This window comes from Sus scrofa, chromosome 6, assembly GCF_054392235.1.
Source record: "Sus scrofa isolate SSC_HxYL_T2T_F1_AM1 chromosome 6, Sscrofa_HxYL_maternal_Yorkshire_Landrace_v2.0, whole genome shotgun sequence".
Taxonomy (NCBI): Eukaryota; Metazoa; Chordata; class Mammalia; order Artiodactyla; family Suidae; genus Sus; species Sus scrofa.
In genome coordinates this window covers 108,500,735-108,512,835 of record NC_139388.1, presented here as the reverse complement: position 1 = coordinate 108,512,835, position 12,101 = coordinate 108,500,735, and the positions used below count along the sequence as shown (strand labels likewise).

The 12,101-nt window shown below is 39.2% G+C and overlaps 1 protein-coding gene and 1 pseudogene across 2 annotated transcripts in view; both read left to right on the top strand.

The window, feature by feature from the left end:
* NDC80 (NDC80 kinetochore complex component) overlaps nucleotides 1–9,312 on the top strand; it is a 54,935-nt gene extending 45,623 nt beyond the window's left edge. For both annotated transcript variants that reach the window (XM_013999249.3, XM_021096139.2), the window contains exon 17: nucleotides 8,934–9,312. In XM_013999249.3, coding sequence (XP_013854703.2) covers nucleotides 8,934–9,071 — 138 coding nt within the window. In that variant the 3' untranslated portion in view covers nucleotides 9,072–9,312. The remainder of the gene's footprint in view (nucleotides 1–8,933) is intronic.
* Nucleotides 9,313–9,930: 618 nt separating this feature from the next.
* On the top strand, nucleotides 9,931–10,019 carry LOC146402747 (U6 spliceosomal RNA; annotated as a pseudogene).
* The last annotated feature ends 2,082 nt before the right edge of the window (nucleotides 10,020–12,101 follow it).

Genomic DNA, 12,101 nt, shown 5'->3' with positions numbered 1-12,101 from the left:
ACCAGAGAAGTAAGGTCTTATCAAAGGAATAAAATCCAGAATCATGAATGCCTTCCTTTTTGAATCTGTGGCTCAGGACTGGAAAGGTGACAGCCGTTGAGACGAGTAAAATTTTAAGGATTTATAAAACGCACAGGCAGTTTTATTCTGGTTACACTTGCCTGTGTCACTTTGTGTAGATCCTGGACACCGAGGTCCCCAAGTTTGGGGTACTTAACCAGAAATGGGGAAATGGACCAGGGCAGATTGAAGCATGTGGGGTTTTTTGGGTTTTTTCCCCTTTAGAGCCCCACCTGCAGCATATGGAGGTTCCCAGGCTAGGGGTCAAATCGGAACTATAGCTGCTGAACTACACCACAGCTGCAGCAACATGGGATCCAATCCGTGTCTGTGACCTACACCACAGCCCACAGCAACGCCAGATCCTTAACCCACTGAGTGAGGCCAGGTATCGAACCCTCAACCTCATGTCTCCTAGTTGGATTTCTTTCTGCCATGCCACGATGGGAACTCCGAAGTCGTTTTTTTAAATGACAAATCCAGCACTTTAAAAGGCTATCTCTCTTAGCAGTGACCTGGGAGATAAGGATAATGTGTTATCCTTTTTCAGGCAAATGCCAGAGTAAAGGAAAAAAGAAAAAAGGTTTCATGTTTAGTTAAAGCATGAAATCTTGATCCTGAACCATAGGAGGAACCCTTCTACCTCAGTGTCAGCTACTTCACTTCCTAATCGGTTTGATTTGGAGGTCTCCGGCATTTATATGGGACCCCATGTCAGATGGGTCCATCTTCCGCTGTGAGATGTTTATCTAGGGTTCAAGTCCATGAAGTTTGGCTGCCATCTGCGTAGTGAAGAGGATCTGTTTTAGTTCTCTTCCAAGGAAATTTAGGAGCAGCGTTTGTTATTATGGATTCCAAATCAAAAGGGTAGGAGAAATTTGGAAATGTTATTTTTGAAAGTACTAAGCCAGATATTTGAGGAGCTAGAAGAATTTAGGATTGAGATAGGAGGTTTTGTTACAATTTATAGATACGTAACAAAACCTCAAAGACAATTAACAGGACTGGAATCAAGTATCTACAAATGTGCAAAGGTAAGTTTTCGCTCTACAATTATCCCTGTCTTTTTTTTCCAAGGAAAATCACAGAAAAACTAATTTGTCTGCCTTACCCAAGTGCAGCAAGAATAGTGGTTGACTGTGTAAGTTCTTTTTAAAACTGCTTTGCTGGGAGTTCCCGTTGTGGCTCAGTGGTTAACGAATCCGACTAGGAACCATGAGGTTGCGGGTTCCATCCCTGGCCTTGCTCAGTGGGTTAAGGATCTGGTGTTGCCCTGAGCTGTGGTGTAGGTTGCAAATGCGGCTCGGATCCCAAGTTGCTGCGGCTCTGGTGTAGGCTGGTGGCTACAGTTCCGATTAGACCCCTAGCCTGGGAACCTCCATATGCTGAGGGAACAGCCCAAGAAATGGCCAAAAAAAAAGAAAAACTTCTTTGCTGGAACCTTGTATGCAAGGTACCAGATCAAGTGTTTAAGGGGCTTTAATTGGCTCCATAAAGTCAACCTTAATTCCTTAAAACTGTCTCGTCCTAAGTCTATGTATGTCTCTGTCAAATATGACAATCTAGTTAAAGCCTTAGTAATATAGCTCATGGTTCCAATTCTATCCTACAGTAAGAAGAATAGATTCTTGGAGTTCCCTTTTAGCTCAAGGAATTAAGGATCTGGCATTTGTCACTGCAGCATCTCCAGTCACTGCTGTGGAACAGTTCCAGGAACTTCCATGTGCCACAGACAGGGCCATATATATGTGTATATATATATTTGTGTGTGTGTGTGTGTGTATATACATATAATGCAAATAATTTAACTTTACTCTCATGGAAAGAAATTAAGATTTCTCAAACATTAAGCCTCTAGAGGTGCATTTCTACTTTTGCAAAGATTTGTAGGATAAGGACAGTTGCTCTCACTTCCTCAAAGAATTGAGTTGCAACTTAGGAGTTCCTGTCGTGGCGCAGTGGTTAATGAATCCGACTAGGAACCATGAGGTTGCAGGTTTGATCTCTGGCCTTGCTCAGTGGGTTAAGGATCCAGCGTGGCCGTGAGCTGTGGTGTAGGTCGCAGACGCAGCTCGGATCCCGCATTGCTGTGGCTCTGGTGTAGGCCGGTGGCTACAGCTCCGATTCAACCCCTAGCCTGGGAAACTCCATATCCTGCGGGAGCAGCCCAAGAAATGGCAAAAAGACGAGAAAAAAAAAAAAAAAAAAGAATTAAGTTGCAACTTAAATGACATCAAAGCTTTATCTACCCATAAATTCTTAACAAGATTTTTCTTTTTTATTTATTTTTTGAGATTTTTATTTTTTCCATTATAGTTGATTTACAATGTTCTGCCAACCTCTACTGTACAGCAAAGTGACCCAGTCTTACATATATATGAAATGTTCTTTTCTTACATTATCTTCCATTATGTTCCATCACAAGTCATTAGATATATTTCCTCTACACAGTGTGATTCTTTTTCTTTTTTCAATCTTTTATGACCACACCTGCAGCATTTGGAAGTTTCCAGGCCAGGGATTGAACCTGAGCCACAGTTGTGCCCTTCAAAATAGCTGCAGCAATGCCAGATCCTTTAACCAACTGTACCAGGCCAGGGATCGAACCTGCGCCTCCGCAGAAACCCAAGCTGCTGCAGTTGGATTCTTAACCCATTGCACCATGGCAGCATCTTCTCTTTTTCTTTTTTAATTGATATATAATTGATTTATAAAAGTTTCAAGTATATAACATAGTGGTTCACAATTTTTAAAGGTTATAATTCACATATAATTACTGTAAAATATTGGCTGTATTCCCTGTGCTGTGCAGTATATCCTTGTAGCTTATTTAGTTTATACATAATCGTTTGTACCTCTAAATCCCCTACCCCATCTTGCCCCTCCCCCCACTTGTAACCACTAGTATGTTCTCTGTATCGTGAGTCTGTTTCTTTTTTGTTATATTCACTAGTTTATTTTATTTTTTAGATTCCAAATATAAGTGATATTGTATAGTATTTATCTTTTTCTGACTTATTTTACTAAACATAATACCACCCAAGTCTATCCATGTTCTTGCAAATGGCAAAATGTCATTCCTTTTTATTACTGAGTAGTATTCCTGTGTGTGTGTGTGTGTGTGTGTGTGTGTGTGTACGTTTGCATGTGTATCCATTCATTTGTGGATGACCACTTAGATTGTGTCCATAGCTTGGCTATTTTAAAAGTGCTTCAACAAAAATTAGGTTGCATATATCTTTTCAAATTAGTGTTTTCATTTTCTTCAACTGTACACCCAGGAGTGGAATTGTTGGATCATAGGGTAGTTCTATTTTTAATTTGTTTGGTTTTGGAGTTTTTTGGTTTTTTGGCCATGGTGTACAACAACTTGATGTAGATTCTCAGTTCCCAGACCAGGGATTGAATCCCAGCTGCATCAGTAAAAGCATCAAGCCCCAACCACTAAGCCACTAGGGAACTCCCCTATTTTCAGTTTTTTGAGGAAGTTCAATACTGTTTTCTATAATAGCTGTACCAGTTTACATTCTCACCAGCAGTGTTCAAGGGTTCTCTTTTCTGTGCATCCTCACCATCATTTGTTATTCATGGTCTTTTTGGTGATGCCCATTCTGATAGGTGTGAGATGATATCTCATGGTTTTGATTTGCATTTCCCTGATAATTAGCAATGTTGAGCATCTTTTCGTGTGCCTGTTGGCCATCTGCATGTCTTCTTTGAAAAAATGTCTATTCTGGTCTTCTGCCAATTTTTAAATTGAGGTTTTTTTTTTCAAAGTTGAGTTTATGTGCTATTTATATATTAGGGATATTAACTCCTTATTGGACATATCATTTGCAAATATTTTCTCCCATTCAGTAGGTTGTCTTTTTGTTTTGTTAATGGTTCCCTTTGCTGTGCAAAGCCTTTTAAGGTTAATTGAGCACCATTTGTTTATTTTTGCTTTTGTTTTCCTTGCTGAGAAGACAGATCAAAAAAAATATTACTAAGACCTGTGTCAAAGAGTGCATTACCTAAGTTTTCTTCTAGGAGTTTTAGGGTTTCTGATCTTATGTTTAGGTCTTTAAGACATTCTGAGTTTTTTTTTTTTTTTTTTTTTTCTTTAATGGTGTTAAAAATGTTCTAATTTCATTCTTTTATATGTACCTATCCAGTTTTCCCAGCACTACTTATCAAGGAGACTGTCTTTTCTCCATCGTATATTCTTCCCTCTTTTGCTGTGGATTAATTGACCATAAGCACATGGGTTTATTTCTGAGTTCTCTCTCTGTTTCATTTAGCTATGTGTCTATTTTTTTTCCAATAGCATGCTGTTTTGATTACTGTGGCTTTGTAGTATAATCTGATATCAGGAAACTTTTGGCTCTTTGAAGTCTTTTGTGTTTCTATACATATTTTTAAATTATTTGTTATAGTTCTGTGAAAAATGCCATTGTAATTTGACAGGGATTGCACTGACTCTGTAGATTGGCATGGATATAGTATGGTCATTTTGGCAGTATTCTTTGAATCCAAGAACACAATATGTCTTTCCATCTATTTGTGTCATCTTCAGTTTCTTTCATCATTGTCTAATAGTTTTATGATTATAGGTCTTTTACCACCTTACATAGGTTTACTTTAAGTATTTTATTCTTTTTGATGCAATGGTAAATGAGATTGTTTCCTTAATTTCTCTGGTAGTTTGTTATTAGTGTATAGAAGTACAGCAGATTTCTTATTAACTTTGTAATTAAGAGATATCCCCCAAAATGGTGCAAAAGATTTTTATATTCCTCTCTCTACTGGGTACTACAGACAGCAGTCCAAGAAATCTGACTGTATTAAGAATTCTTACCTTTAACTGGCTACTGCCAATTTTCCCAGGATCCCATCTGTAGACTCCAAGTGGGATTTTAAAATATTTTAGTTTTCCTTGACTGTTTAAGGAGGTAAGCAGGTTACTAGAAAATCCCTGACTTCCATCAGCTCTGGGAGACCCGTATGGGGACCCTCTTTTGAAGGCAGGCATGGAACATCTGTAAGGCCATTAACTTGGAGATTTTTGTGTATGGTTTTGTAAATCTCTTCAGAGTGCAAAGACAGAGTATTTTCATTAGCCTTTTGTAAGAAATCTTTCAATGAAATATTGTGCAATTTTAAAGTTTTTTTTGGAGGTTTTTGAATACCAATTAAAATAGGTATCCATCGCTTTTTAAGTGCACTTTTTTTTTTTCTGTCTTTTTAGGGCTGCATGCATGGCATATGGAGGTTCTCAGGCTAAGGGTTGAATGCAGCTGCAGCTGCCGGCCACAGCCACAACAGCGGTAGGTCTGAGCCACATCTGCAGCCTACACCACAGCTCACGGCAATGCTGGATTTTTTTTTTTTTTTTTTTTTTTTTGCTTTTTAGCATATGGAAGTACCCAGGCTAGGGATTGAATCGGAGCTACAGATGCTGGCCACAGCCACAACAGCATGGGATCCAAGCCACGTCTGTGACCTACACAACAGCTCACAGCAATGCCAGATCCCTGACCCACTGATTGAGGCCAGAGATTGAACCCACATCCTCATGGATACTTGTCGGATTCGTTTCTGCTGCGCCACAACAGGAACACCATTGCTGGATTCTTAACCTACTGAGCGAGGCCAGGGATCGATCATACCTGCATCCTCATGGATACTAGTCAGGTTCATTACTGCTGAACCACAACAGGAACCCCTAGGTATACTTCTTAAATTATCTAGCTGGAACTTTCCTCATAATGACCAATGTAATTTCCCTGAGGACTGACAGCAGTTTGGTAAAGACCCTTAGCCACAAATGGAGCTCAACCCACATTTCTGTCAAGCAGCCATATTCTAGGATTCTCTACCTACTGGTTACCAAGCCAAGTCCTTGAGACACAAAATTTTAGTTTGTCTTTAGTAAAATTTTAGCCATTTTTATAGATATTTATAGCTTCTGAGACCATAAGCAGGTATGCCTGAAGGAAGTGCCCTTAACTCTCTTGATTTTAAGGGTTTCAGTTTTGGTTTTTGTTAGTTTAAATTGGGGTGAGAGTGTTGTTTGGGGTTTGTTTTTAGTTTGTTTGCTTCCAAGATTGCCATTATAACTGATAGCCTTTACTTAAAATTTTATTCATCTGAGGCCTCAAACTTGGCCCAGTCCACCTATGTCAATTCTCAGACCTAATCATTTCTTAAGTTGGTCCCTGACCTTCTCTAGCCAGTAACACAAAAAGTTCCCAATGTTGCATCTGGGGGCTAGGTAAAGGATTGAACCAGCAGACCAACAGCACCACATAAATGGGGAACTTAGAACGGCCACTAGCAGTTCCCACATGAAACTTGGGACAGAATCAGGGGCTGAAGTTTCCAGTTAAATAACAAACGTGTGGAAAGCCAGTTCTGTCAGGAGCTTGATACAAAGAGAGTGGAGCCCAAAACTGAGAGGATCTTACCCAGGCCCCTCAGAAAGAGCGAGAAAGACAGTGAACTAAAAGGGTTCACAAGTACACCTGTATTTCTCATTGTTCCAGAAGCCCTATCAGAAGTTCACTTTGGATCCTATTGCTACCACCAAAACTTTTAGAAAAATTCAGCTGAATAAATGTGAAGATCAAATTGGCTTTACTCAGTGATGCATGTTTCAGGCAGCATCCCATCTAACAAACAGAAAACAGTTCCAAGGAGTACAGAAAAGGAAAGATTTTTAAAGGAGAGGAGAGTCGGACAAAGAAGTCATAAATTTAAAAAGAATTCCAGCAAGGTAGCAAGGTCACCTCACTTTGTGGCACACAAGGTTTTATTAGGCAGATTACCTCACTGGAGAGTCCAGACAGACCAGTCAAGGAAGGTTACATTCCTGAGGAAGATTGAAACTGTCATTAGGTTAGGTCATAGTTTGGTGACATAGACTTAGCTCAAGTGACTCCATTTGGGGCCTGTTGTTTTCTTTCTAATGTTATTTTTGTTAATTTCATATAAACACAGAATAAAGTATTTCTAAAACAGGAAGTTTACCTTATCTCCACCTTTCACATAGTTTGAAAGGTTAACAAACTATTCCTTCAACCTGTGTACAGACCCCAAAAACTAAAATAAATCTGAAAGTCCTTGGTCATTTATTAGGAGATAAATGTATTTCCAGTTGTGAATTGTTTAAGGGAAAAAAGACTCATTATAGAGTTCCCGCTGTGGTGCAATGGGTTAATGATCCGGCCTGTCTCTCTGGAGGCACCAGTTCAATCCCAGTCCAGTGCAGTAGGTTAGGATCTGGCATTGCTGCAGCTGTGGCGTAGGTCAGAGCTCTGGCTCAGATTTGATCCCTGACCCAGGAACTTTCATATGCTGCATGGACGACCAAAAACGGGGAAAAAAAGAAAAAAAAAGACTCACGTAGCAGACTTTTGTTTATTTGAAAACAGAGCAAGTGATACCTTTATCTCCCTTCATCTCTCCTGGGTGACACTGAATTGCTGCTTGCTGGCTTTCCAGTACTCTTCTCTGCTTAGTGATGAGAACTAAGGAACGCATCCTGAAATACAACATCAGAAGACCTGGCTTCTACCCATTTCTTCTAGTTCAGCCACTTAGTGGCTCTGTAACCTTTCATGGAGCCTTTTTCAACAAGAATTGTTCATCCGAACCATAGACCAGAAAATGATTTAAGTGATTAATTTCGGGAGATCAGAAGTCTAAAATGGGCCCTTAGGGCTGCACTCTTTCTAGAAGCTCTAGGGAGGAATCCAGCCTTTCCCACCTTCTAGAAGCCACCTACAGTCTTTGGGTTGTGGCCTCTTCCCCCATCTTTAAAGCCAACAGCACATCACCATCTATGTTTTCTGACCTCTTCTGTCCTTACGTCTTCCTTCTCCCACACTGTTGATTCCTTCCTACTCAGAAGACCCTTGTAATTACGTTGGACCCACCAAGATAATGTAAAATAATCTCCTTTTCTCAAAGTCCCTAATTCAGTCACATCTGTAAAGTTTCTTTTACCGTGTAAAACAACATAGTCACAGGTTCTGGACATCTTTCAGGAGGCCGCTGTTCAGCCTAGCACACCTGGGAGCAGATAGAAATTCATTAACAGTAAAATGGATAAGTAAATGCTGATACATTCGTTCAGTGGAATGTTACATAGCCAGAACATGAATAAACGTTAGCTATATGCATTAACATGAATGAATCTTAAAATACTGAGTTAGGAGTTCCTGTCGTGGCTCAGTGGTTAATGAATCCGACTAGGAACCATGAGGTTGCAGGTTCGATCCCTGGCCTTGCTCAGTGGGTTAAGGATCCAGTGTTGCCGTGAGCTGTGGTGTAGGTCGCAGACGCAGCTCGGATCCCGTATTGCTGTGGCTCTGGCGTAGGCCGGTGGCTACAGCTCCAATTCGACCCCTAGCCTGGGAACCTCCATATGCCGAGGGAGCAGCCCTAGAAAAAGCAAAAAAGACCAAAAAAACTGAATTTAAAAAAAAAAAAGCCATGTTACATTACATTTACTATCATTCACTGAACATGAGGGTTAAAACCAGGTACTACTAAACTAATATATCTTTTATATATTTGATCTGTGTGTGTGAAGTACATTTACTATCATTCACTGAACATGAGGGTTAAAACCAGGCACTACTAAACTAATATATCTTTTATATATTTGATCTGTGTGTGTGAAGTAAAAAAGAAAAGTACCTTTCAGGAGAGTGGTGTGTCTGGGAGAAAAAAAGGTGTATGATTAGGAAAGGGCACAAAAGGGGCCTACCAGGTGGATATAGGAGTATTCCCTTTATTCCTGTTCTTAAAGATGTCAAACTCAGATTTCACAGTTAAACACCTTAAAAGAAATTATTTTTGCATTAACAATTGCTAATTGTTTCCACTAGAAACACCTTGAGGAGCAGATCACTAAAGCTGATAGAGAGTATGAAGAATATGCATCTGAAGATCTCTTGGAAAATATTAGAGAGATTGGAGACAAGTATAAGAAGAAAGCTGCTCTTCTTAAGGCTTCTGATGAATGAAGATAAAATGTTGATTAAGCAAGAACTTTATTAACCGTGAAAGTTTTGGAATGTCCTTTGTAGGTTTGAAAAATCTCTAACATATCCTGTGCCCCTCCTTACAATGAAGTCTTAATGACCACTTCTTCCCAAGCCTAAAGTATGTAAACCTGAAATTATGGCAACTTGTTGGATTTTTATTTTTAGATATGAAAAACCAGTTATATTATATACCTGGAGTTAATAAACTTGCATCAATGAAGTGTTTTTCCCCTGATTTCTCTGCTTAACTTCAGGCTAGAAAAATAGGCATTTCTCAAACAAACCAGAAGTCAGCAAACTGTGGGCCAAACCTAATCTCGTCCATTCACTGACATATCATCTGTGAATGCTTTCACACTACAAGAGCAGAGTTTAGTATATGTGTGACAGAGATTATATAGCCTGAAAAGCCAAAAAATGTGTACTATCTTGCCCTTTATAGAAAGTTTACCAATCTCTGGTATAAACTGTACAAAGGTTGGCACTGACTAAAAAACTTTCCTAATCACTTTGGACATACAGTGAGACCCACTCCTAGTCCAGAGCCAAGAAGCTAAAAGTTCTTTCTGGCTTCATGCCATCTTTACTCTGAAATAAGCAGAATATGGACTGTGATAATCATAAAAATAATCTTGTTCAACCTCCTTATTTCAGAGATAAAACTTTATTTCTAGAGAAGTTCTGATTTACCTCAGGTCATGCCCCTTAATTGGTAGAAGCCACACTGGAACTTCCTTGAACCTGTGCACAGTTCTGACTGTAGCCACAGGAGCCCTGAAACATGAGTGTTCTGGATGGTTGAGGGAGTTGTGTTAGAAAGTGAGGTCTTCAGGGCTCGCTTTGGCTGCCAAAGTTCTGCCAAAAGAAAAACTAGCATGGCCCCTGCTCAAGGATGACACGCAAATTCATGAAGCATTCCATATTTAAAAAAAAAGAAAAGAAAGGTTTTTAGACAGGTCTAAATTGTTAGGAAGCTCCTCCCTAAGTTGAACTAACATCTACCTCCAGTTGAACTTTTCTATTCTTTTAACTTTATTCCAATTCAAATGCAAGTCAAAATGGAGAACATGATAAAGTGAAATGTAAGCAATATACAGAATGGGATTCCAACAATACTTTATGAAGGGAGGGCATTAAGCCTGAGCACAGAAACAAAGACAGGTTACAGTTGGGAGATAATGAATAGGTATGTGATTAATGGTTACTAGTCTATTCAAGAATCTTGATCCTGACACCCAGTAGAGTTTTTCTTCGATGATGGAAATATTCTGTCTGTACTACCCAATATGGTACCAGCCATATGAATTTACTGTACACACAAATTATACATATATATGAGAAAATAAAGATGACTCAGAGCTTTACCACTCAAAACATGGTATGGAAACAGCTGCAGCAGCATCACCTGGGAGCTTGTTAAAAATGCAGACTCTTGGCCCCATCCCAAACCTACTGAATCAGAATCTGCACTTTTTATAATGTATTGACATAAAGACTGTACATATTTAAACTTTCCACAAGTTTTGGTGTGTATATACTCCTATAAAGTCATCACCACAAGCTAATGAATATACATGTCACCTCTAAAAGTTTCCTCATTACCCTTTGCAATTCTCTTACCCCATCTGATACCCATCCTCAGCCAAGCAACTGATCTCTTTCTGTTACTGGAGATAAGTTTGCATTTTCTAAAATTTTATATAAATAGAATCATATGGTATGTACATTTGTATGGCTTCTTTCAGAAAATTTTGAGGTCCATGTTGCACTGTATATTAGTAGTTTATACCTTTTCATTGCAGAGAAGTGTTCCGTTGTCATATTATTGAGTTTGATTATCATTTTACCTATTGATGGACATCTGGGTTTTGTACTATTTGGATCTATTATAAATACTCATTATAGACATTCATATACAAGTGTTTGTATGGACATATCCTTTGATTTCTCTTAAGTAAATGCCTTGGAGTGGAATGAGTAATTCATAACATGGTGCATATTTAATTCTCATGAAACTTAGAAAATGTTTCTTAAAGTGGTTGTTCTCCTGTTCCTAACTGCAGGGTGTGAGAGGTATAGTTTCTTCACATCCTTACCCACACTTGTATGGTCAGTCTTTTTAATTTAGCCATTCTGAGAGTGTTTGGGTCTATCTTGTGATATTACTCTGCATTTCCCTAATAACCAAAGACATCAAGCATCTTTTCATGTGCTTCTTTGTCAACCATATGTGTTATGTATATATTTTCTCCCAGTCTGTGACTTGCCTTTACATGTTCTTAGTAGTGTCTTTTGAAGAACAAAAGTTTTAAATTTTGATGCAGCCCAGTTTATTGCTTTTTTAAAAAATACTTTCTCATTTTGTGTAGTCTTTAAGGAATTGTTGCCAAGCCCAAGAAATCTTTGCCAACCTCACTGTGATTTACACCTATATTTTATTGTAGAAGTTTTGTCGTTTTGACTTTAAATCAGAATTCAAATCTGCTTTTTTTTTTTTTTTTTTTTTTTTTTTTGTCTTTTCTAGGGCCAAATATGGCAGTTCCCAGGCTAGGGGTCTAATCAGAGCTGTAGCCGCCGGCCTACACCACAGCCGCAGCAATGCCACATCCAAACCACATCTGCGACCTACACCACAGCTCATGGCAAAGCCAGATCCTTAACCCACTGAGTGAGGTCAGGGATTGAACCCACAACCTTATCATTCCTTGTCAGATTTGTTAACCACTGAGCCACGATGGGAACTCCTCAAATCTGCATTTTAAAAAGGTCACCAAATGTTTGTATGTACATTGAAATTTGCGATGCACTTCTTCAAAACAAAGAGTCAGAGTTCTCACTGTGGCACAGTGGGTTAAGAATCCAACTGTAGCAGCTCAGCTTGCTGTGGAGGCAAGGGTTCCATCCCCAGCTGGCTCAGTGGGTTAAAGGATCCAGTGTTATAGCAACATAGGTCACAGCTATGGCTCAAATTCAGTCCCTTGCCCAGGAACTTCCATATGCCTCAGGTGC